Here is a 26334-nt window from a genome sequence, read left to right as displayed (position 1 = left end):
GTTCTGAGACCCCAATTTTCTGGATATTATTTTGCTTTATGGAATTGCTGATTTCTTTAGGTCTCTGTTTATGATCTAGTTGTTGTGTTTCTCTCTTCTTTTCAGATTCTTTATTTTCAATCATTTTATTATTTATATCATTGTCTTTCTCTTCTGCCTTGCTATCATCACATTTAGAGCCTCCATTTGGGATTACATCTCAGTAATAGTATTTTTAATTTCAGACTGGCTAGATTTTAGTTATTTTATTTCTAGGGTAAGGGATTTTCTAGTGTTTTCTATGCTTTTCTCAGCCCCAGCTAGTATTTATATAATTGTTTTAAATTCTAGTTCAGTCATCTTACTTATATCTATGTTGATTAAAACACTGGCAGTGAGAATTATCTCCTGTTCTTTCTTTCAGCACTGATGGGTGGGATGAAAATGATGGTGTCCCACTTTCTAGTCCTGGGGCTGTAAGTTCACATCCTCCACTCTTCAAAAAGCAGTCAATCACTATTTTCTCCCTGGTTTCCACATGAAATCTATGCTCACCCACCTTGTGACTGAACATTTTTATCTCAGGCACATGAACGAGTTTTGATATTCCAACTTTCAGATACTCCTGTCATGCAAACCTGAACTGCTCCTCTCAGGGGAGGGACAGAGTCTCACCATACATCTGTCCTTTGCTGAAACCCATGCTAGGAGAGCAGTTTCAGGACTTTGCAACAATTCACAATTTATGGCAACACAAAATAGAAAACCTACACTTAAACTTGATGTTTTCAGTCAGCTTCCCTACTCCTATGGGAACTCTGCTGCACTCAGGCACACCCACTCTTCTTCTGACCTATGGGATCCTGGGAAAATGCTGTCTTGCCTGGGATTCTATCCCAATTCACCCCTGAGCACCTTTAAACCAGGAACATCCACACTGTATCAGACTTTTGAATGTTCCAATTTTGTACTCCACTGCTTATAATGGTTTGTGGTACCCTCATTTAGCCAGTTTCTTCCCCTCCATGGCATCCTCTGATATATAACCATGTATTCAAGTCTCTGTACCTCCTACCTTCCAAAAAATGGTCACATTTCTTTTTTCAGATCTCTGATTGGTTTTGCTGGTGTACAGAATGATTTGATTACTATCTAGCTGAATTCTGGAGACCAGACAGTCCTTTATTTCTCTGCCATCTTCCTGAGTTTTTTTATGGTTATAATTCTATTATTTGCTTCAGAATATAGCACAAGCTAAGCACTCAATAATTTTTAAGTCTTTTGCTCAGTGACAATAAATGAAGATAGAAATAATACAAATTCTGGAAATATTAGAGCAAGGATAGGGGGTGGGACACATGGTACAAGTAATTTATTTACTTTCATTTAGAGCAAAATTAATTTTGTACAGGTGTAAATTATATTACCTCAGAAGCACAACCACTCAAATTTTCATTAGAATATTAAAAGAGAAATTTGATTTTGACAAACTAACATTAGAACTTTTAAAATTTCTTGTAATAGCAAAAAAAATCAACAGAATCCCAATATGTTCCTATGCTGCATATTTGCAACAATGCCAAACTCTTAAAAGTGATGCAAGAGAGAAAAGGAAGAATGGTAACTGTGTTGATGAAGGACACTCACAGACTTCTCAGAGCATACCCAGTTTGGTATGACATAATTATTTTAGACAGAACAAATGTAAGTGATGCCTAAAGAGTATGTTCTATGGTAAAGTACAACTTTTAAAAGGTTGCTGCAGTTTCTGTTTATTCAACTATCTTCTTGTACAAGTGCATGTGTTAGATATCTTCAAGTATTAAAAGTGTGAAATACCTTTATATCATCCTTCTCCCATAAACATTCTCTACTACTATCACTAAAGTAGCAAGAACACATGTTATTCTTATTAAGTGACCTCAGTGTTGCCTTCAAGAGAAATAAGCCTAAAAAAGCATCACTACCTCAAAAAAAGTCAACACAGTTGTGTAACTAAGTATTCATTTTGCCTTAGCTCACAACACTCCTTACTTAGATACTTCTTCAGGAAGCCCTATGGTCAATGGTGGAAGTAATTTAACCATGGAGGCAGACTTGTTGCAGTCCTTATTTCTTGCATCAACATACTTGTACTCTTCCCTATATTAACCAATTTTTCTAGAGACAATGGACACCTTAAACTTATACAATGTTATATGTCAATTACATATCAATAAAGCTGAAAAAAAATGACTTTGGAGACCTTCAGGGTTATCTCTCAAGAGGTCATTTAACATGGAAATTAGAAGGTTAAGGCAGGTCGTCATATCTCTTTTCTGTGTATCTTCACTTTTTATGCCTACCAAGCAGATTCCTATTTTTTTGTAAATACATAGAACATAAATGTAACTCACATATTAACAGATACTTTAAAATAACTCACTCCCAAAATTCTCCTTGCAAGTATTTTAAGAGATCACTTGATAGTTTTGAGCAAAGTAGTTATTTTTTTAAAAACTAGCTTTAATTAGGATGTCAATTATTGAGGATCCCAGCAGCAGAGTTATTTTTTATAATATTTCAGATTTAGCCTCATGTACCAAGAACACTGTATATTTCTTATGAGCAGCAATGATGACAGATGGAAAGTAAAACAGTCATCTTTGATTCCTGGAACTCTTGTTCTATTAAGTCCTTCCATTTGACCCTTTGTCAAAGAATGGCAGAGTTTCATGAATTAGGTTATTTTAGAGACTAAGTAATCTTGCTCTTCAGAGACTTTAAAATTTAAAAAAATGGACACCTCTTGTGAATTAATATTGTTTTAAACAGGGTAGTATGGCCCTTTTTTGAGAAAAAATGAGTAAAGGAATAAATTAAACTGCATTAAATTATTTTAAAAATCTGATTTGTGATGTACAGCTCAATAGGTGAAACAACATATATATTAAATAAGAATATATTTATATATAAAGTAATTAACATTTATTAAATATTTATGATGTACCAGACATCATACTAAGGACTTTGTATAGGTTCTATATGTAATCTACATCAATGCCTAATGATGGATTTATATTATTATTGTCATGACAAATGATAAAAATAAAACACAAACCTATTAAGGAGTTTGGCACAGATTACAAAGGTAGTCAGTGGCAATGCTGGTATTTAAATTCAGAGTTATCTAACTCCAAAGTGCAATCTCTTACCCAACATGATATATTACATCTTCAAGAGTGTAGACAAATAAAAGTGCTTAGGCAAGAGAAGAATATAGTGCCTGGCACTGAAGAAATGAAGAATATTTAGTGAATGCAAGATAATGTACTAGGTATGGAGTCTTGAATTGAAAACCACCTTTGATTTCAAAGAGTTAACATTATAGTCAAAGAATAACACATGGACACAAATATTTGACATGTTAGTCTGTGTGATATTAGCTTCAAGAAGTATGGCTACAGAGCTATGGCACCTCAAAGAATGGAGAGCTAATAGCCAGTTGGGTGGATTGAAAAGTATTTCACATGGTACTGTAAAAGGTGAGTACTATGCCATTGGTTGAGCATGGATGGTGATAAAGGTGGAGCATTGTTCAAAATAAAGAATTACATACAAATAAACTGGCAGGGGAGAATAAGAAAATTGCAGGAAGAGCGAAGAGTCTAGTTTGATTGGAACATAGGTATGTATTAATCAAGTAACCAGAAAGAAAAGTGTAGAAAGATCAGAAAGTGTGGGCCAAAACATGAAGAGATGTGATTGTAACTAAACTTAAAAATATGTAATGGGAAATAGCTGAAGATTTTTTAAAGCAGTAAAGGTAGAACCATCCATAATCAGTGTTGGAATTTAGTATGAAAAATAGAGTAGTTATTTGAGAATGGACTGATAAAGAGAAATCTTGGAGAGGGGAGAGGAGATAGAGTTTTACAGTAGTAATCCAAGTGATGTGGTTTTTGCAGCCTTATTATAAAGAATATTCAGATGAAATAAATTTGGGAAAACACTCTTGTGAATTCTTTCTAGAATAATTCAAACCTGAGCAAAGATATTTGCAGAAAACTTGTGAGAGTTTCAATATGTTTAGAAAGTCTTCTGCTCAATAAAGTGTGCTGGGAAAATTGGACAACTATATGCAGAATGAAACTCAACCATTCTCTTACACCATACACAAAGATAAACTCTAAATGGATGAAAGAGGTGCACCTTGGTGGCTCAGTCATTAAGCATCTGCCTTCACCTTAGGTCATGATCCCGGGTCCTAGGATTGATTGAGCCCTGCATCAGGCTCTCTGCTCAGCGGGAAGCCTGTTTCTCCCTCTCCCACTCTCCCTGCTTGTGTTCCCTCTCTCGCTGTCTTTCTCTCTCTCTCTCTGTCAAATAAAAAAAAAAAAACAAATAAAATCTTTTGAAAAATAAATAAATGGATGGAAGACCTCAATGTGAGACAAGAATCCATCAAAAGTCTACAGGAGAACTTAGGCAGTAACCTCTTTGACATCAGCCACAGCAACTTCTTTCAAGACATGTCTCCAAAAGACAAGGGAAATAAAAGTGAAAATGAACTATTTGGACTTCGTCAAGATAAAAACCTTCTGCACAGCAAAGGAAACAGTCAAAACAAACAAACAAACAAAAACAACAACAAAAAATAATTAAAAGGCAACCCAGGGAAATACCAGGGAGGAGGTATTTGCAAATAACACTACAGATAAAGGGCTGGTATCCAAAATCTATAAAGAACTTCTCAAACTCAACACCACCCCTCCAAAAAAACTCACAAATAACCCTGTCAAAAAATGGGCAGAAGACATTAACAGATACTTCTGTAACAAAGACACACAAATGGCTAACAGACACATGAAAAAATATTCAACATCATTAGCCATCAGGGCAATTCAAATCAAAACCACATTGAGATACCACCTTACTTCAGTTAGAATAGCAAAAATTGACAAGGCAAAAAACAGCAAATGTTGGAGAGGTCGTGGATAAAGGGGAAACTTCTTATACTGTTGGTGGGAATGCAAGTTGGTGAAACCACTTTGGAAAACAGTGTGGAGGTTCCTCAAAAAGATAAAACTAGAGCTACCTTATAACTCAGCAGTTGCAGTACAGAGTGTTTACTCCAAAGATAATGATGTAGCTAAAAGAAGGGCCACATGCACCCCGATGTTCATAACAGCAATGTCCATGATAACCAAACTGTGGAAGAAGCCAAGATGACCTTCAACAGATGGGTGGATAATGAAGATGTGGTCCATATATACAATGGGATATTACTGTGCCATCAGAAAAAATAAATACCCAACATTTGCATCAACATGGATGGAACTGGAGAAGATTATGCTGAGTGAAGTAAGTCAAGCAGAGAAAGGCAATTATATAATTTTACCTATTTGTGGAACATAGGAATAATACAAAGGATATTAGGAGATGGAAGGGAAAAATGAAGAGGGTGAAATCAGAGTGGAAGACAAACCATGAAAGACTGTGGACTCCAGGAAACAAACTGAGGGTCTTAGAGGGGAAGCGGGTGGAGGGATAGGGGAGCCTGGTGATGGGTATTAAGGAGGGCATGTATTACATGGAGCACTGGGTGTTATACACAAAGAATCATGGAACACTCCATCAAAAACTAATGATATACTGTATGGTGACTAACATAACATAACAAAATAAATAAAATCAAGTTTATAAAAAGAGAACTAAAAAAAACCCCAACTTCTGTTGCTGTACTTTCTTTTAAAAAATAACTTTTGGTAACAACAACAAAAAAGAGTTCCATATCATAGAGAAAGGCTATGGACTGCCAAGGTGTGTGTGTATATATATATATATATATATATATATATATATATATATACACACACGCACACATACACAGTTTGCCCCGTAATTATGTTGGAAACCAAAAATTGGTCTAATCATTTGGTCATAGAATAGACCTATAGATCAGATTTTAATAAGGTTTACTTTTATTTTTAATATTTTTAAAATATTTTATTTATTTGACACACAGAGAGAAAAGTAGCAAGAGAGAGCACAAGCTAGGGGAACAGCAGGCAGAGGGAGAGGGAGAAGCATATTCCCCACTGAGCAGAGAGGCCAATGTGGGACTTGATCCCAGGACCCTGGAATCATGACTTGAGCCAGAGGCAGATGCTTAACCAACTGAGCCACCTAGGTGCCCCTATTTCTACTAGTTTTAAATTTACCTCTAGATTACATCAGCAGGCATATCAAAGAAACTAGAGACTATCTATTTTCTACTATTGATATAAGCAAACTCAGCAGTACTTCCTCCGAGATAATTTCTTTACTTTCATTTGCTTATAATAGTTTTAGAGTAGTTGAAATGAAGTATTTGTAGCATATAACATCATATTGATCTGAGAGACTGATATAGAAACTTGAATCAACTAGATTTTTTTTTTTCCTTTGGGATATTTCCTACCAAAATCAAGAGGCAAGAACATATGATGTCTGTGGCATTTATCTAGTTTTCCTTCACAGATACTTCAGAAGATTTTTAGCCCAGTGAACTACAGGAGGTGAAAGCAAACTTTACTTCTCACCTGAACTGATCTCTACCATAACTGGGAGTATTTTAAGATGTCCAGACATCTCACTAAGTGCAGAACTTAATGGGCTAGGATGGGTCATGGGCATCTGAACATCCATGTTTCCTAATACCAATTTCACTTACCCAGCGCATTTGCCTGGAATTTTTCCCTCTTTCTTGTTTTACCTTTTAACTCTTAGATGGGATTGGAGGGGAGAAAAGTAATTAGATATGCACTTACTGAACATTTACTTTGTTCTTGCTTTAGAATTATTGTGTCAACCCTCATAAAAACTCTATGAGAATGATATAAATATCCCCCTGTTACAGATATGGAAAACATTTAAAATACTGTGTCATTGGACCCAAGCTTCACATAGGGATAGTCATTGACTCGAAACTTAGTAAAAAGAGAACCCAATAATATGGCTGTCTGACCATGAATATCAGCACTACTTAAATATATTTTCTACAGAATCTCTTCCACCACCAGTTTGGGAATTTTGGCTGCTAAGAATTAGTTCAAATTTAACATTTCCCCTCTTGGGCATTATAGCTTGCTCTGCTGGCAACTCTCCTTTAAGGATATTATTTTCATCCTAAATGGCTCCCCACATTCTGGTCCCATCTAATCCTGAAGTTTTTGTCTCTCTCATATACCTTACATTTAATTTCCAATATGCTTTACTTGTGATCCCATACGATAAATCAAGGGATTGGCTTTTAGCCCTTTGACTTCAGTGTCATTAAAAATATTTCATCTGTGATTACGAATAATTTCCTTTGCTTGGGTGTAAGACATTGCTATAGGACTCATGTGTAGTTTGATGAGTAACAATCAAAACTTTATGCAAAGAATGTGCTATCGTGAGTGCTGTGAAGTGTGTAAACCTGGTGATTCACAGACCTGTACCCCTGGGGATAAAAATACATTATATGTTTATTAAAAAAAAAAATTTGGAAGGGGAGGCGAACCATAAGAGACTATGGACTCTGAAAAACAACCTGAGGGTTTTGAAGGGTCAGGGGTGGGAGGTTGGGGGAACAGGTGGTGGGTAATAGGGAGGGTACGTTTTGCATGGAGCACTGGGTGTTGTGCAAAAACAATGAATACAGTTATGCTGAAAAAATAAATAAAATGGAAAAAAAAATTTAAAAAAAAACTTTATGCAAAGAAATAATTTAGGAGCACCTGGTGTTTCAGTCAGTTAAGAATATGCCTTGGGCTAAGATAATGATCTCAGGGTCCTGGGATGGAGCCTTGTGTGAGGCTTCTTGCTTGGGGGCACTCTTATCCCTCTGCGCTTTCCCCTCCTTGCTCATGCTCACACACTCTCTCTCTCTCTTATAAATAAACAAAACCTTTAAAAAATAAATAATTTATGGGGCGCCTGGGTGGCTCAGTGGGTTAAAGCCTCTGCCTTCGGTTCAGGTCATGATCTCAGAGTCCTGGAATTGAGCCCCGCATCGGGCTCTCCACTCAGCGGGGAGCCTGCTTCCCTTCCTCTCTCTCTCTGCCTGCCTCTCTGCCTACTTGTGATCTCTGTCAAATAAATAAAGTCTTAAAAATAAATAAATAAATAAATAAATTATATAATAAAGACATATTCATCACTGATTTCTTGTATTTTGAAAACTTAGAATCTATATTTTATTTATGTGAATTGCTATTGTATCAAATAGTATTTAGACAATATATTTTTTGTCACTTTAAAGCCTAATAACCTCTAGATATTAACATCATAGTTTATTTTCAAAATTGGTTGCCAGTATTTTGTAGTCTAAGAGCTCCAGAAGAATGGTCCCCATCTGTTCCAAAGTATATTAATTTGTTGTGGGTGTTCACAAACTTTTTATATGTGAGTATGGCACCAACTGCTATGTTGCTGAGATTCACTAACATGCCATGGGAGTCAGTGGCATGTCAGGTCATAGTTGGGATGAATGTATGCTAAAGAGGCATTCTCTATTTATATAGTAAGAATAGGAGGCAATGTATAGTTGGGAAAAAATCATGGACTTTAGAATCAGAATGTTTAAGTGTGGGTGCCCCTAACTAAATTGCAAACTGTGTAACATTAGGCATAACATTTAACCTCTCTGAGCCTCAGTTTCTTCAATGAAGAAAAGGGGATATTACTAGCTATACCTCAACAAAACTACTATAAGGACTGAGGAAAAGGAAATAATTGTGATAGAACACATAGCATGATGATTACATATTCCTGTTACATTTTATTCTTTCCTGTTAATCTGTCTCATGTCAATTTAATTCTATGTTTAGCTAAAGGACTATAGGGCAGAGGAAGGTCTTCTTTCCCAACATTTCTCACAGTATAAAAAGTTACATCTAAGATTAACTTGATGTTTTGAGGCTTTCCACAACATAAACTTTAAAGATGAAAATAGCCTTCAAAAGTTCTCAGATTAAGCTTTGGAAAAATTCTGACCTGAGATCCTTCCATGATAATAGTTTGTTTACATTCCCATACAACATGCACTTTTCCCTTCAACACAGGTTAATCATAACAAACAATAACAACAACAATGAAACACATCCTGAATTTCCAGGTAGAAGATAAATGCTTTGTCCTTTGAGAAAGTCAGGAATTATGAAGTACATAGTTAAAAAATTAATATGTGTGTATCTTACAAGTATTTTCAAAATTATCTGATGTGAAACTGAAGCTGGGAACTAAAGGCAGGTAATGGTGTGTACACCTTGGAAACTATTATGTGGTTTTATAACCTCAGTAGTGATAATTTTTTGATACTTTCACTGTTTTATTTCAATTAATTAATTTAGTTATTTATTTATTCATTTATTTTTTAACATCTTCATTTTATTTTATTTTTTCAGTGTTCCAAGATTCATTGTTTATGCACCACACCCAGTGCTCCATGCAATACGTGCCCTCCTTAATACAGAAACTTCTCCACAGAAAACATACAAATGGATAACAGACACATGAAAGAAAGTTCATCATCATTAGCCATCAGGGAAATTAAAATTAAAACCACACTGAGATATCACCTTACACCAGTTAGAATGGCCAAAAGTAACAGGACAGCAAGCAAGTGTTGGAGAGGATGTGGAGATACTTCCACTTTTAATGAAGAAACATTGTAAGTGGCCCTACTGAGTAGACACATATTGAAATCAATACAAACTGCTGCCTAAGTGGATTGTAATATTTGATGTTTCAATTATACAGTCTAGGAAGATAGTTTTCTTAAATTACCTACTTTTTTTTTCCTTTGAGAGAGGAAAACATAATACTATTGACCATTAATCTAAGTATCTAAACTTTCCTTTGGGGTTGTTTTACTTCAAGAACAAATCAAAACAAAAATCCCAAACTTGTATATGACTTACCTTGTCAGTAATTGTAAGCCATTTAGAATATAAAAGAATTATAAGAGCCTATTTTACTTTATGAATACTGATTAGCCAAATCCTAGTGGATTTTTTTTAACCATGCAGTGGTAAGATATAAGCTTAGTGTAGCAATTCCTTCATTAAATTAATTACTGCAACAGACTGTGCAGTAATTCTTTAAAACTTTGGGAATTTTAGTATCCTATCACTGTTAAATAGTCTTTCTCATTCTGCAGAAATATTTTCATTAAGGCGTATCATAGTAGATTTAATATTTCTAAAATTGCATTTTTATGATCCTTTAATACCTCATATTCTTTATGGTCCATATGTCTTATTGTTATTTTTTTTCTAGTTCTTTTTTTTTAATTTTTTTTCCATTTTATTTATTTTTTTCAGCGTAACAGTATTCATTGTTTTTGCACAACACCCAGTGCTCCATGCAAAATGTGCCCTCCCTATTACCCACCACCTTTTCCCCCAACCTCCCACCCCTGACCCTTCAAAACCCTCAGGTTGTTTCTCAGAGTCCACAGTCTCCCATGGTTCGCCTCCCCTCCCCAATGTCCATAGCCCCTCCCCCTCTCCCAATCCCACCTCCCCCCAGCAACCCCCAGTTTGTTTTGTGAGATTAAGAGTTATTTTATTTTCACTCCAACATCATAAAGGGATCATCTTACTTTGTCATATGCAATTATGTTACAGGTGTTCTAGCTAAATAGAAAATTATATTATTTCAACAGTAGATCCGGACTCCTTTAAAAATATTTCTTGTCTGGAATGCCTGCGTAGCTCAGTCAGTTCAGTGTCTGCCTTTGGCTGGGGTCAAGATCATGGGGTCCTGGAATCGAGTCCCACATCAGACTCCTTATTCAGTAGGGAGCCTGCTTCTCCCTCTGCCTGGTTCTCTCTCTCTCTCTCTCTCTCTCTCTCTCTCCCTGTCTCTCTGAAAAATAAAGAATACATTTTAAAAAAATTTCTTGTCCCAAGGACCACCTTCTACTTTCATTATTCATTCTTTTTTTATTTGTTTATTTACAGCATAACAGTGTTCATTGTTTTGGCATCACACCCAGTGCTCCATGCAGTACGTGCCCTCCCTATTACCCACCACCTGGTTCCTCAACCTCCCACCCCCCCCGCCCCTTCAAAACCCTCTGGTTGTTTTTCAGAGCCCATAGTCTCTCATGGTTCATCTCCCCTTCCGGTTTCCCTCAACTCCCTCTCCTCTCCATCTCCCCATGTCCTCCATGTTATTTGTTATGCTCCACAAATAAGTGAGACCATATGATACTTGACTCTCTCTGCTTGACTTATTTCGCTCAGCATAATCTCTTCCAGTCCCGTCCATGTTGCTACAAAAGTTGGGTATTCATCCTTTCTGATGGAGGCATAATACTCCATTGTGTATATGGACCACATCTTCCTTATCCATTCATCCGTTGAAGGGCATCTTGGTTCTTTCCACAGTTTGGTGACCGTAGCCATTGCTGCAATAAACATTGGGGTACAGATGGCCCTTCTTTTCACTACATCTGTATCTTTGGGGTAAATACCCAGCAGGGCAATTGCAGGGTCATAGGGAAGCTCTATTCTTAATTTCTTCAGGAATCTCCACACTGTTCTCCAAAGTGGCTACACTAACTTGCATTCCCACCAACAGTGTAAGAGGGTTCCCCTTTCTCCACATCCTCTCCAACACACATTGTTTCCTGTCTTGCTAATTTTGGCCATGCCAACTGGTGTCAGGTGGTATCTCAATGTGTGCTCTTCATATCATAAAGGTGAGAAGAGTAGTTTTGGAGCCAGATCCAGGGATTTTGCCTCCTATCTTTGGTGTTTGCTAAAACATCTCTGTATCCCAGCTCCTTCATCTATAAAAAAGAGTTAATAATAACAACAACAACAGGTTTAATAATTGTGATAGGTTTGTAGTGAGAATTCAGTGAGTTAACATTTTAATTGTTTAAAAGACTACTTGGTACAGAATAAGTTTATATACATTTTGTTCAATAAAAAATACAAATACCATTGTCACATATGACTTCCACCATCTTTTCAAAGTAAAAATTTGTTCTATTTTTAATTCTTTTGTTTCATCTCATAGTGTTTGTTCTATTTTATTTACTTTCTGTGCCAGAAGTCATTTATGTTCTTTGTGGGAGAGATGAGTTACTAGCTGTGAGCCTTAAGATCTGGGGAACTAATGCCAAGCAGTAGGATCCTTTCTCCCCTCTTATTTATTCTACAGCAGTTGCCTAGAACTACTGCACCTAGCTACATATTTCTCAATAAATGTAAGTCATGATTGATCTGGGGAGCAAAGAAAGAAAGAAATACAGATAAAGTTAAATTTCCTTAAAACCTGCAATCCATTGACAAATACTTGAGACAGGTAGAGTATGATATTCCTCTAGGAATTTTATATATATATATATATATATATATATATGCATATGTGTGTGTGTGTATATATATGTATAGTGAGGGTGGGGGCAGAGGGAGAGGGAGAGAGAGAATATTAAGTAGACTCCACACTCAGCGCAAAGCCTGACACATGGCTTGACCTCACAACCCTGAGATCATGACCCAAGTGGAAATCAAGAGTCAAATAATTAACTGACTGAGACATCTAGGTGTCCCAGAACTCCCAATCGTATTGTTAATGCCTTGCTAGAGGGAAGAACAACCTTAGCTTGACAACAGTTAGCCCTCTGGGATCCTGTGAGTCTTCATGAAAAGTCCTTTTGGAAACTTCCTTTGTCTTTATCTCCCTGCAATCCAAAGTATATAATCAGTTGCTCCTCACAATCCCAGGGCATCTCTTTCTGCCCATGGGTCCTATTCCTGTGCATAATAAAAAACCTTTTTATACCAAAGACATCTCAATTCTTTCTTGGCCAACATTTCCACACCAACAATCACAATATAGCTGTATTCAATGAAGTACAGTGGGAGCCAAATTAATGTTTATATTCATACTCAGGCTGTCATCTAAGTAGAATATTTTTTTCACAAGAAAGGTAGTTGGCTATTGAAAATCATAGAAAACCATGAAAAGACCCCTAAAATATACTAGTTTTTATTTTGTTTTGATTTTTTTAAAGATTCATTTTTTTGACAGATAGAGGTTACAAGCAGGCAGAGAGGCAGGCAGAGAGAGAGGAGGAAGCAGGCTCCCAGCCAAGCAAAGAGCCTGATGCAGGGCTCTATCCCAGGATGCTGGGATCATGACCTGAGCTGAAGGCAGAGGCTTTAACCCGCTGAGCCACCCAGGCGCCCCTTGTTTTGATTTTTTGACAGAATATTATTTAGTTTTAGTTCACTGAGCATAGTAATTATTAAGAACCAAAGACAGAGAAGGTGCACAAGAGAATTTACTATGCAAGGGGGAAAAAATCATTATAAAATGCTTCATTATTAAAAAAATAATTCCATATTAAGTGGTGTATGTATATGGCATGTGCAGAACTGGTCAATTACTATTTTTGAGTAGCTATTTACCAGAAGTTCTACACAGATGCTAAGATGACAGCTATGTAAGGACCACCTGCAAACTGCCCTCAAAATTTTAGCATACTGATTATTTTAACGATAAGTTAATTAAGATACAGCCTATGCAGGAAAGACACTCAGAACCTCTTCTGTTCCCATGAAAGAAGGAAAGAAATCTCCCATGTGAAATGTATCCTTCCTGTACAAAGAGGTAAAGAAATATCCTTATTACTAGAGGTGAGAAATTTAGATCTCAGAAGACTTTATAAATTTAGTTCTTTTCTGTGTTAATTTTATCCATTCTGACAGGTGTGAGATCATTTCTCATGGTTTTGATTTGTATTTTCCTACTGATGACTGATGTTGAGCATCTTTTCCTGTGTCTATTAGATATCTCTATGTCTTCTTTGGAATAATATATATTCACATATTCTGCCCACTTTTATGGTGGTGGTGATGATGATGGTGGTGGTGGTGGTGGTGGTGTTCAATTAGCCAACATATAATACATCATTAGTTTTTGATGTAGTGTTCAAATATTTATTAGTTGTATATAATACTCAGTGATAATTACAACACGTGGTCTCCTTAATACCCACCACCAGGTTACCCCATTTCCCCACTCCCTTCTTTCTGTAACTTTCAGTTTGTTTCCCAGAGTCCAGAGTCTCTCATGGTTTCTCTCCCTTTCTGATTTCCTTCCATTCAGTTTTCACTCTCTTCCCCTATGATCCTCTGTGCTATTCCTTATATTCCACTGATGAATGAAAACATTTGATAATTGTCTTTCTCTGCTTCACTTATGTATCTTATTTCACTTAATGTAACCCCCTCCAATTCCATCCATATTGATGAAAATTGTAGGTATTAATTCTTTCTGATGGCTGAGTAATAGTCCATTGTATATATAAATCATATCTTCATCCATTCATCTGTTGAAGGGTATCCCATCTCCTTCCACAGGATGGCTATTGTGGACATTGCTGCTATGAACATTGGGTTGCATTTACCCATTCTTTTCACTACATCTGTACCTTTGGGGTAAATATCTAGTGTGATTGCTGGGTTGTAAGGGTAGCTCTATTTTTAACATCTTAAGGAACCTCCATACAGTTTTCCCAGAATGGATGTACCAGCTTGCATTCCCATCAACAGTGCAAGAGAGTTCTACTTGTGCCTGGGTGGCTCAGAGGTTAAGCCTTGGCCTTCAGCTCAGGTCATGGTCTCAGGGATCTGGGATTCAGCCCTGCATTGGGCTCTCTGCTTGGCAGGGAGTCTGTCTCTCCCTCTCTCTCTGCCTGCCTCTCTGCCTACTTGTGATCTCTCTCTCTCTGTTAAATGAAAAAAAAATCTTAAAAAAAAAAGAGGGTTACCCTTTTTCTGCATCCTTGCCAACACTTTTTTGTCCCTGCCTTTTTAATTTTTGCCATTCTAAGTGGTGTGACATGGTATCTAATTGTCGTTTTGATTTGTATTTCTCTGATGGCTAATGATGGTGAAATTTTTTTCATGTGTCTGTTAGCCATTTGTATGTCTTCTTTGGAGAAGTGTCTTTTCATGTCTTTTGCCCATTTCTTGACTGGGTTATATTTATTTATTTATTTATTTTTGGGGGTGTTGATTTTGAGAAGTAATTTATAGCCAATGAATACCATCCCTCTAAGTGTAATGTTATTTGAAAATACCTTCTTCCATTCCATGGGTCGCCTCTTAATTTGGTTGGCATTTTCCTTTGCTGTGCAGAAGCTTTTTATCTTGATGAGGTCCTCAAAGTTCATTTTTGCTTTTGCTTCCCTTGCCCTTGGAGATGTTTCTTGAAAGAAGTTGCTGTGGCTGATGGTCAAGAGGTTATTGTCTTTGTTCTTCTCTAAGATTTTGATGGATTCCTGTCTCACATTGAGGTTGTTCATGCATTTTGAGTTTATCTTTGTGTGTGGTGTAAGAGAATGGCCCAGTTTAATTCTCCTGCATGTTGCTGTCTAATATCCCCAGCACCATATACTGAAGAGATTGTGGGTTTTTTTTCCCCCATTGGATATTCTTTCTTGCTTTGTCAAACCTTAGTTGATCATTCAGTTGAGAGTCCATTTCTGGGGTCTTCATTCTGTTCCAAGGCTCTTTGGGTCTATTTTTGTGTCAATACCAAGTTTTCCTGATGCTCATAGCTTTGATATATAGCTTGAAGTCAGGCATTGTGATGCTGCCAGCTTTGGTTTTCTTGTTCAACAATCCCCCAATGATTTGGGGTCTTTTTTGGTTCCATACAAATTTTAGGATTGTTTATTCCAACTCTGTGAATAATGTCAGTAGTATTTTGATAGGGATTGCATTGGAAGTGTATATTACTCGAGGCACTATAAACATTTTCACAATGTTTAATCTGCCAATCTATGACCATGGAATAATTTTTCATATCTTTATGTCTTCCTCCATTTCTTTCATAAGTTTTCTGTCATTTCTAGAGTATAGATCTTTTACCTCTTTGGTTAGGTTTATTCCTAGGTATCTTATGGTTTGGGGCACTATTGTAAATAGAATCAATGCCTTAATTTCTAATTCTTCTGTCACATTGTTAGTATATATAAATGCAACTGATTTTTGTGCATTAATTTTGTATCCTGCCATATTACTGAATTGCTGTATGAGTTTTAGTAATATGGGGGTGGAGTCTTTTGGGTTTTCCAAGTAAAAATATCATGTCATCTGCAAAGAGAGAAAGTTTGACTTCTTTTCCAATTGGAATACTTTTTATTTCCTTTTGTTATCTGATTGCTGAGGCTAGGATTTCTACTACTATGTTGAACAATCATAACGAGAGTGGGCAGTCCTGTTGTGTTCCTGACCTTGAGGGAAAGCTCTTAGTTTTTTGCCATTGTGAATGATATTCACTGTGGGCTATTCATAGATTGATTTTATGATATTGATATATGTTCCTTATATCCCTATACTTTGAAGAGTTTTAATCAAGAAAGGATGCTGTATTGTGTCAAATGCTTCTTCTGCATCAATTGAGAGAATCATATGTTTCTTGTTCCTTCTTTTGTTCATGTGATCTATCACATTGATTGATTTGTGAATGCTGAATCACCCTTGCATCCCAGGGCTAAATCCCACCTGCTCATGGCATTTAATCTTTTTAATGTACTGTTGTATCCTATTGGCTAGGATCTTGTTGAGTATTTTGGCATCTATGTTCATCATGGTAATTTGTCTGTAATTCTCGTTTTTTTATGGGGTCTTTTCATGGTTTTGGGATCAGCGTAATCCTGGTCTTATAGAATGTGTTTGGAAGTTTTCCATCCATTTCTATTTTTTGAGACATCTTCAGTAGAATTGAAATTATTTCTTCTTTGAATATTTGGTAGAATTCCTCTGGGAAACCGTCTAGCCCTGGACTCTTATTTTTTGGGAGTTTTTTGATTACTGTTTCAATTTTATTGTTTTCTATTTCTTCCTGTTTCAGTCTTGGTAGTTTATAAATTTGCAGGAACTCATTAATTTTTTCCAGGCTGTATAATTTGTTGGCATATAGTTGCTGGTGATATGTTCTAATAATTGTTTCTATTTCCTTGGTGTTATTCATGATCTCTCTTCTTTCACTCATGATTGTACTAATTTGGGTCCCTTCCCTTTTCTTTTGGGTAAGACTGTCCAGCAGTTTATCACTATTATTAATAATTTAAAGAACCAGCTTCTAGTTTTGTTGATCTGTTCTACTGTTCTTCTGCTCTCTATATTATTGATTTATACTCTAATCTTTGTTATTTCTCTTCTCCTTCTTGGTTTAAGCTATATTTTCTGTTCTTTCTCCAGGTCATTTAGGTGTACAGTTAGCTTGCACACTTGGCCTTTATCTAATTTTTTGAGAGAGACTTGGAATACTATGTAGTTCTCTCTTAGGACTGCCTTTGTAGTATCCCATATGTTTTGAGCTGATTTGTTTTCATTTTCATGGTTTCAACGGGTTCTTTAATTTCCTGGTTGACCTATTCATTCTTTATTATTATTATTAGTATTAGTATTGGTGTTGTTGTTGTTGTTGTTCTGTTAGCCAACATATAGTATATCATTAGTTTTCCACGTCGTTTTCAACAATTCATTAGTTGAGACACTTTCATTCTTTAGCAGAATGCTCTTTAGGTTTCAGGCGTTTGAGTTCTTTCCATATTTCTTCTTGTGGTTGAGTTCCAGCTTCAAAGCACTGTGGTCTGAAAATAGGCAGAGAATAATCTCAGTGTTTTGGTATCAGTTGAGACCTAATTTGTGATCCAGTATGTGGTCTACCTGGAGAAAGTTCCACGTGCCCTCAAGAAGAATGACTATTCTGTTGTTTTAGCATAGAAGATTATATACACACACACACACACACACACACACATATATATATACAAAGTCCATCTGGTCCAATGTGTCATTCAAAGCTCTTATTTCTTTGTTGATGTTCTACTTAGATGATCTGTCCATTGCTGAGAGTGGAGTGTTGAGGTCTCCTTCTCTTAATATATTATTATCCATATGTTTCTTTATTTTGGTTATTAATTGCTTTATATAATTGGCTGCTCCCATGTTGGGCATAGATATTTAAATTTGTTAGATCGTCTTGTAGGATAGACCCTTTAAGTATGATATATTGTCCCTCTACATCTCTTATTACAGTCTTTGGTTTAAAATCTAATCTAATCTAATCTAGTCTGATATGAAGATTGCAACCCTATCTTACTTTTGAGATCCATTGGCACAGTAAATATTTCTCCATCCCTTCACTTTCCATCTGGAGGTGTCTTTATGTTCAAAATGATTCTCTTTTAGACAACATAAGGATGGGTCCTGCTTCTTTATCCAATCTGAAACTATGTGTTTTTTTCTGGGAACATTCAGTCCATTTATAATCAGAGTAATTATTGAAATATATGAAAGTAGTGTCATTGTATTGACTATAAATTCCCCGTTTCTGTAGATTTCCTCAGTTACTTTCTGGTTTATGTTACTCTTGGGTTCTCTCTTCATTTACAGAATCTTCCTTAACATTCTTGCAGGGCTGTCTTGGTGGTCACATATCCTTTCAGTTTCTGCCTGTTATGGAAGCTCTCCATATGTTCTGAATGACAGGTTTGTTAGGTAAAGTATTATTTGCTGCATATTCTTCTCATTTAGTAGCCTAAATGTCCTGTGCCCTTTCTGGCTTGCCAGGTTTCTGTGGATAGATCTGATGTTATTCTCATGTTCCTCCTTTCATATGTAAGGAACCTTCTCTCCCTAGCTACTCTCAGAATAGTTTCTTTGGCTATATGATTTGCAGGATTCATCATTATATATCAGGATGTTGATTTATTTTTATTGATTTTGGGATGGATCTTCTCTGCCTTTTGGACATGAGTGCTTGTTTCCTTTCCCAGATTTGGGAACTTCTCAGCTATGATTTGCTTAGATATACCTTCTAACCCTCTCATTCATTCTGCCCTTTTGTGAATCCCAAAAATTCCAAGGGGGGAATATTTTATGACATCATTATTCTTTCCAGTCCTTTTTTCATGGGCTACTAGCTGCCTGTCTATGTTTTCCTCAACTTCCTTCCTTTACATCAGCTTATGTTATAGATCACTTATTCTCCCTTCTGCCTCAATGACCCTAGCTGGTGGAGTATCTAGTTTAGACTGCATCTCATTCATGGTATTTTTAAGTTTGGCCTGATTACATATCATTTCTGCCCTTAGAGTTTCTGTGTTGTCACTAATGCTTTTTTCAAGCCTTTTTATTTACTTTATGACTGCTGTCCTGAATTCTATCTCTCAATCTTACTTATATCCGTATCAATTATCTCTATGACAGAGAACACTGTCTCTGATTTTTTTTATGTGAATTCCTCCTTCTTGTCATTCTGTCCAGAGAATAATGGCTGGGCAAATAAACAGAATCCAAAATATCAACCATGACCCAAGCAAGATGTACCCTAGCCAAATCCAGAGTGTTCAGAAGCCACTACAGAAAAACAAAGCCAAAATGAAAAACAAGAATAAAATTTAAAAAAAAAATAGGGTGGGTGGGAGAGGAAGAGGGACTATAATCTCACAGTTTGGATCAAGCTGGGTTTTCCACCTGTTCCTGGATTCTATTCTTTTCCAAGCTGTTCAGGAAAAGAGTGATTAGTGACCAGCCTGGCTCATGGTTTATGGTGATCTGAGCAGAGTCTGCTCCTGGGCTCACACACCATAACCTGTTTCAGCACTAGGGCACTCTATGCTTAAGTCACCCCAAATTCGTTCTGTGGCTCTTTGGATCCTGAGACCACAATGTCCTACCCAGAATTCCATCTTTTTATTTCTAGAGCCTCTTTCAGAGAGGGGTGTCTCTCACTAGAGCAGAATTCTAAGGATTCTGATTTTGCCTAGTGGTGTTATATCACATTTCAGGAGCCAGTTTATGGATGCTTCCTCCCCTTTCTGTTTATCTTCCAGTCTGATAGATATCAAAGCTAAGTTCAAAGGACCAGTTGAAACTGGGTTTTCTACTCCTCCACCATCTTGCTTCCTCTCTTTTCTACCCATTTTTTTAACTGGGTTATTTGGTTTTGGGGTCTTGAGTTCTTCAGTTTGATAAGTTCTTTAAAATTTTTGGTTACTAACACTTTATTAGCTATATGATCTTTTCCCATTCTGAAGATTGCCTTTTAGTTTTGTTGATTGTTTCCTTTGGTGTGTGAACATTTTTATCTTGATGAAGTCCCAATAGTTTATTTTTGCTTTAGTTTCCCTTGCCTCAGGAGATGTATCTAGTAAGAAGTTGCTAAGGCTGATGTCAAAGAGCTTACTGCCTGTGTTTTACTCTAGGATTTTAATGGTTTCCTGTTTCCCATTTAGGTCTTTCATCCATTTTGAGTTTATTTTTGTGTATGGTTTAATAAAATGATCCAATTTTATTCTTCTGCATATTGCTGTCCAGTTTTCCTAGCAGCATTTGTTGAAGAGACTGTCTTTTTACTATTGGATATTCTTTCCTTGATCTTTGCTTTTTAAATATTTTAAATAAATGTCTTATTAAATGAAATACTTCATAATGAACCATAGCAGCTTTTTCATGATTCAAATATTTTCTTCAATCTTTATAAAGGCATGCATGATATTTATCAAAAATAATGTTGAGAAGTCCCTATCTGTTTCAAATGAATAGTAATACTAAACATTTTAATCCAACACTCTATGACATATTTTTATTTTATTTTATTTTTTTAAGATTTTATTTATTTGACACAGAGAGAGAAAGAGATCATAAGTAGATAGAGAGGCAGGCAGAGAGAGAGGGGAAAGCAGGCACCCTGTTGAGCAGATAGCCCAATGTGGGGTTCGATCCCAGGACCCTGAGATCATGACCTGGGCCGAAGGCAGAGGCTTAACCCACTGAGCCACCCAGGCACCCCACATATTTTTATTTTTAACTGAAGTCTCAGAGTGTAAAGATACTCAAGGCTGTCAGGTACTTAAAAGACTTACCTAACTAAAACAGTTTCAAGCAAAAAGCACCCCCTAGGGGCACCTGGGTGGCTCAGTGGATTAAGGCCTCTGCCTTCGGCTCAGGTTACGATCCCAGGGTCCTGGGATCTAGCCCCACATCGGGCTCTCTGCTCAGCAGGGAGCCTGCTTCCTCCTCTCTCTGCCTGCTTCTCTGCCTACTTGTGATCTCTATCTGTCAAATGAATAAATAAAATCTTAAAAAAAAACACCCCCTATATAAGGAATTATTGTGTCTCTAAAAAGATTTTAATTGCTAAGTGAATTTCTAAGTGAAAACAGTAGTAACTGGCAAAGAATTAGCACAGTTAATTACATTGTACTCCATTTAGTAGAATGCAATAAAAATAGTTATATAGATGCTTTATCATATATATGATAGAGCATCTTCTTATTTATAGATAAAGAGTGTTACATAATAAGGTCTAATTCCATCTGACTTTTATTTATCCCTGTCATACCCTATGTCACACCAGTTGTTCAGATTTTTGCAACTTAAAGTACATTTTTAAAAATTATGTGCTTTTCCTCAAAACTGCTCTTCTGAAGACTACAAAAGTTTCTTTTTTTAACTTCTTAAAAACACTTTCTAATAATACAGAACAATTATGTATAACAAATATCTTCAAGGTTTAAAGGACTGCAATAGGTTCTTAACTGAGGGTACAAATGTAGATCATATTACCTATATTACACATCCTTATCAATTTTCTTGGGATTAAATCAGAGGTGCAAGGCTTGAAAATCACTTTTACATTTGGCAAAACCTCACTATGTCAGACTTGAGTAATTTAAAACTTGTAACAATTTGGATAGTTCCCTGCTTGTAATGTTCCTTTATTTGACTAATCATTTTTTTTCTCACAGTGAATAAATTAACTCTGTAACTCTTCCCCAAGAACATAAATTAACTTTGTGAAATATTGTAGAATGTTATTTTTATAGAACACATGCATTTCATGAATTTCAGAAACACATGAAATAATAAATAATAAACAGATCTTATTTTCTTTTCATTATGATGGAGGATAGCAGCAAAAAAATGTTCACCTTTAGCCCAGAAGACCTGTAACTTACATAGTTTTGATAAGGATCAAATAAGTGCTGGGTGTTACATTCTTAATGGGTCTCATGACGCCTGTATATCTCATTGATAGCTAATATTGGACTGAAAGATAAAGACCAGAGAAATCTTGGAAAAGTCGTTTTATGAGTGGAAATTTGAAGAAGACATTTATGATCTAATACTCCTGGCATGTACCCTCCCACTCAAGCACTATGCAGATAACCACAAGCTTCACACAGCAAAAATTCAGGTCTTTTGGCCCATGGGTCCTGTCATTATGATACTTGAATAAACTTACTAAGTTGCATTGTAAAACATCTCAAGAATTCTTTCTTGGCTGTCATGCTCAATGATCCTGCAACAATTACATTTTTTCTTAACATTGTACTTAAGCATTATTTTTCTACATTTTCTAAATGTATATGTTTTGTAAAAAAATGAAAAGCATATTAAAATAACTAGGTAGGGTTCAATTTATGGTTATTAATTTGGCACCCAAAGGGTCAGATTCAGAACTTTTACTTTACTAAAAACAGTAAGTTAACCAATCACAAAATAACAAATAGTGTAAAAATGTCTAGATATTGGTCTGCTCACTCCAATTTTGAAGCCCCCTTAAGGGTCTCTACTCAGCAAAAAAGTGGAATTAGATTCATTAGTCAAGTTTTGAGCTGTTATGATTGAAATGAGAAGTTTTTTCTTTTTTTAAAGTACCTTGTAACTTGAATTTAAAAAATCAATGTTGTTTCCACCTGAAGTTATTTTAGTGAGGTTTTGCTAAAATTTGCCTTTAGCATAAAAACAAATTTCCCTATATTAAATCATAAGATAAAACAGCAGTTGTGATTTTTTTTTCAATCCATGATTTCAGAAGTAGACTTAAAAATAGGTGGAGGAGCCAGTCATTTAGAAGATACTTTTTGAGGAATGCTTGTATCTTATTCAACAAATAAATTAACTCCACTATTATTAGCAAACAACACTAGGAAGAAACATGTATTTCCTGTCATATTTTTACACTAGAGTCTGGCACAAAACATCTAAAGAACCTTCATGGGACACATATTGAGAAACATAACTTAAGACTATGCCTTTTATGTTCATAAAAATCAATTATAGGAAACTGAAAAATATCAAGTGTTTCCTTTCATACCTGTGGTTCGGGATGAATCCAGATCTCCACAGTTGTTGACTCTTTCATTGGGGTATGAGATTGTACAACCTCCTTCATTGGCTTTAGAAGGAGAAAAGAAATACAAGTACTTTTTCAGTGGTTTGTTAAAAGTGAAAAAATGCAGTGCATTGCACACATGCATGAAATATGAGTAAATAAAACAGTTCCTCGCTAAATCCCTGTACACATCATAGTCATTGAGGAGTTGTAATACGGCAGTCAAAACTCTAGGCTCTAGGAATGGAAAGAGAAAAGAATTCTCATGGAACTTAAATTTCAGTTTTACTTTTAAGTGTTCAATTAAATACATAAATGGAAATGTAGAGGACAATTTGAAATATTTAAATTGACGAAATTTAAGCTGGAGGGATTTTTGCTCAAGTGCTTTATAACTCAATGTCTTCAACAGCTTGTATTTATGAATCCATCATAATCTGAAATTAAAACTTATCCTGTTTGCCAGCACATTGCAAATTTGCTGCCTAATATATAAATATATTTAGTAAGTGCCAAGAAATTTCTGAACCAATATGAAGATACTAACCTACCAAACAAGAATAATTATGAAGGTTTTGAAAAAGATGATGTTTTTATTCATTGAATTTTCTTCAGGATACAAAGAGTAAGTTTTCTGTTTTTAAAATAATGAATGCATACTATACACACTTTTTGTATATTTTGTTTTAGTCTATATGGTAAAGGATTTGGTAAAAATTTATCACTTGATCTATGAAAGTGAAAAATTTTTTCAAGAAGCTGAGAAAACTCAGTGAATCTTGATAACTTTCATGCTATAATAACAGAGTTGAGTAGTATAACTGAGATCTTTTTTCACACTCTCAGAACTTCATACTGCTGGTGTGCTACAAATTGCAGTGATACCATAATTACTTGACAGTGTTTTGAAGGAGAGCAGATTTTGTCACCCCAAAATGTGTCTCTTTGGCATAAAGATTATTTAAGAAAAAGAAGACTTAAGAAAAGTTCTGAATAACTGAGTAGAAGTGTTTCATAAGAAACACTATATTTATAAGGAAAATCTCCATTTATAAGGATGTTTCCTTCTCTGTTCCTGGAAGAGAAGGGTGACTAAATTTTTAAAAACTCATCAATGGAGAAGGCAACAAACTTAAACATAACAGATGGTTTACTTGTTTAATGTGCTCTTCCTGGTAACCTTTCTTAACTGTTTCACACACACACACACCCCATATATTTTGTCTTTAACTGAAGATGGACTTAGGGCAATGTCATGGGCCACTTCAGAAAGTTGACTCAGTTTTTCTGAGTATTCTCCATGTATACAGGAAGCGTGCATGTTATTAAACTTCTGTTTGTTTTTCTCCTGTTAATTTGCCTTTTATACAGGAAGTCTCAACTGAGAACCTACAAGCAGAGAGGGAAAATTATTTTTCCTTCTCCATAGTTTCAAGTGCCCCACATATCACCTTAATGTGACTATTTACTCATATTACTTGGGCATGACCATTATGTCAAATCAAGAAAAGAAGAGACAATCAGACTTGGAACATATACTTCTAAAGCCCAGCTAAGCAGGAATTATTTTGTTATCTAATTAAATGGCAAATCAGGTTTTTTATGCAATTGCACTATGATTGTGACAAAAAGAATTCAATACACACATATATTACCAGACTGATCACTCATCACAATATTCCAACTCACAAGAAAGCAACAGTCAAAAGAATTAAACAGTTAAAATGGAGCATCTCATCACAGCAGAATTTCTTCACAAAATTAAAAAAAAAATGAAAATTAGACTGTGATCAAAGTAAGTTTCTGGGGCGCCTGTGTGGCTCAATGGGTTAAGCCTCTGTCTTCAGCTCAGGTCATGATCTCAGGGTCCTGGGATCAAGGCCCGCATTGGGCTCTCTGCTCAATGGGGACCCTGCTTCCCCCTCCCCCTCTGCCTGCCTCTCTGCCTATTTGTGATCTCTCTCTGTGTGTCAAATAAATAAATAAAATCTTAAAAAAGGTAAGTTTCTAAAAGTCTTATTTGTTAGCCAAGCAGAGAACAATACTTATTAATGGGGAGCTAATTAAGTTGCATTTGTTTACAATAGCCAAATAAATTTATCTAGAGAAAGGAAACTTGAGACAAACACTTCAACAAGTAGAGTTACTCCAAAGTTGAGAACATTAAAAACAATATCAATACTTAATTTTAAAAATAAGGTAAGGATAGATAATTCAAGTGGTTTTTCTTATCTTCTTGAGTTAACAGATATTACCAACAATATTTAGTTGTTAGTTACTTGAGGAAACAATGCTAAGTTTGGAGTGACTAAAGAATTAGCCTCTATCAATGAATAGTCTGTGTGGGATAGAACTGGCAAAAATAATTCCAGTGAAGCTGAGAAAACATTAATTCAGAAAAACTTGAAGTGGCATCTGCTAAGAAGTCTTATAGCTAATGGCGAGTAAAATATATGTGGCATAGAAAAAAGTTCAGTTGGGCGAATTTATAAGGCTTGGGAAAATATGAGGCATTCAAAGCCTATAGTTTTTTATTGTATTAAACATCAGCAGGTACTTCATGGAAAATGAGTTTATCATGTGTAAGGTCAATAGTGAGCTGCATTTACTATTGTTAGTGGAACTATTGTTATTATGTGAACTTTTGTCAAATATACAAGTCAAATATCCTGACTTGTCCTACCACACAAGCTGTTGGATGGTTTGGCACTGGCAAAGTTTTACTGAGTTTTGTTTGTTTGTTTGTTATTTTGTGTGTTTGTTTGTTTGTTTTTGAGATTAAGGCAGCACTGAAATTTTGCCCAATTAGAAGCACTCTTGACCACTATTATCAAACACTGAATTACTTTGGAAATTATTTTTTGCTGCAAACTTGATAATGTCTCTTAACAAATCTAGCTAAAATTATGAGATAATACAGTACTTATATGTAAGACCTATATTGCAATAATGTAATTTTGATGACAACTGCAATTGTTTGATCAAGTAATGTCAAGTTACATTATATACTCCAGCTCTGTAGAAAAATATGCAACTGAAGGGCTTTTACCTAACGTTCAATTAAAGATTATTAATATGTGGGATGCCTGGGTGGCTCAGTCATTTAAGTGTCTGCTTTGGCGCAGATCATGATCTTTGGGTCTTGGGACAAAGTCCCAAATAGGGCTCCTTGCTTGGTGGGGAGCCTGC

The 26334-nt window shown here is 35.7% G+C and overlaps 1 protein-coding gene across 1 annotated transcript in view; it reads right to left on the bottom strand.

Moving 5' to 3' along the window:
* Positions 1-11665: 11665 nt before the first annotated feature.
* The window catches only part of PCDH11X (protocadherin 11 X-linked), a 366629-nt gene continuing 351960 nt past the window's right edge, over positions 11666-26334 (bottom strand). The window contains exons 4-5 of the mRNA XM_045996484.1: positions 23128-23208; positions 11666-11782 (exon numbers count right to left, since the gene is read on the bottom strand). Of these exons, the coding sequence (XP_045852440.1) occupies positions 11666-11782; positions 23128-23208 (198 nt within the window). The remainder of the gene's footprint in view (positions 11783-23127; positions 23209-26334) is intronic.

This window comes from Meles meles, chromosome X (assembly GCF_922984935.1).
Source record: "Meles meles chromosome X, mMelMel3.1 paternal haplotype, whole genome shotgun sequence".
Lineage (NCBI taxonomy): Eukaryota > Metazoa > Chordata > Mammalia > Carnivora > Mustelidae > Meles > Meles meles.
This window is presented reverse-complemented; position numbering and strand designations above follow the sequence as displayed.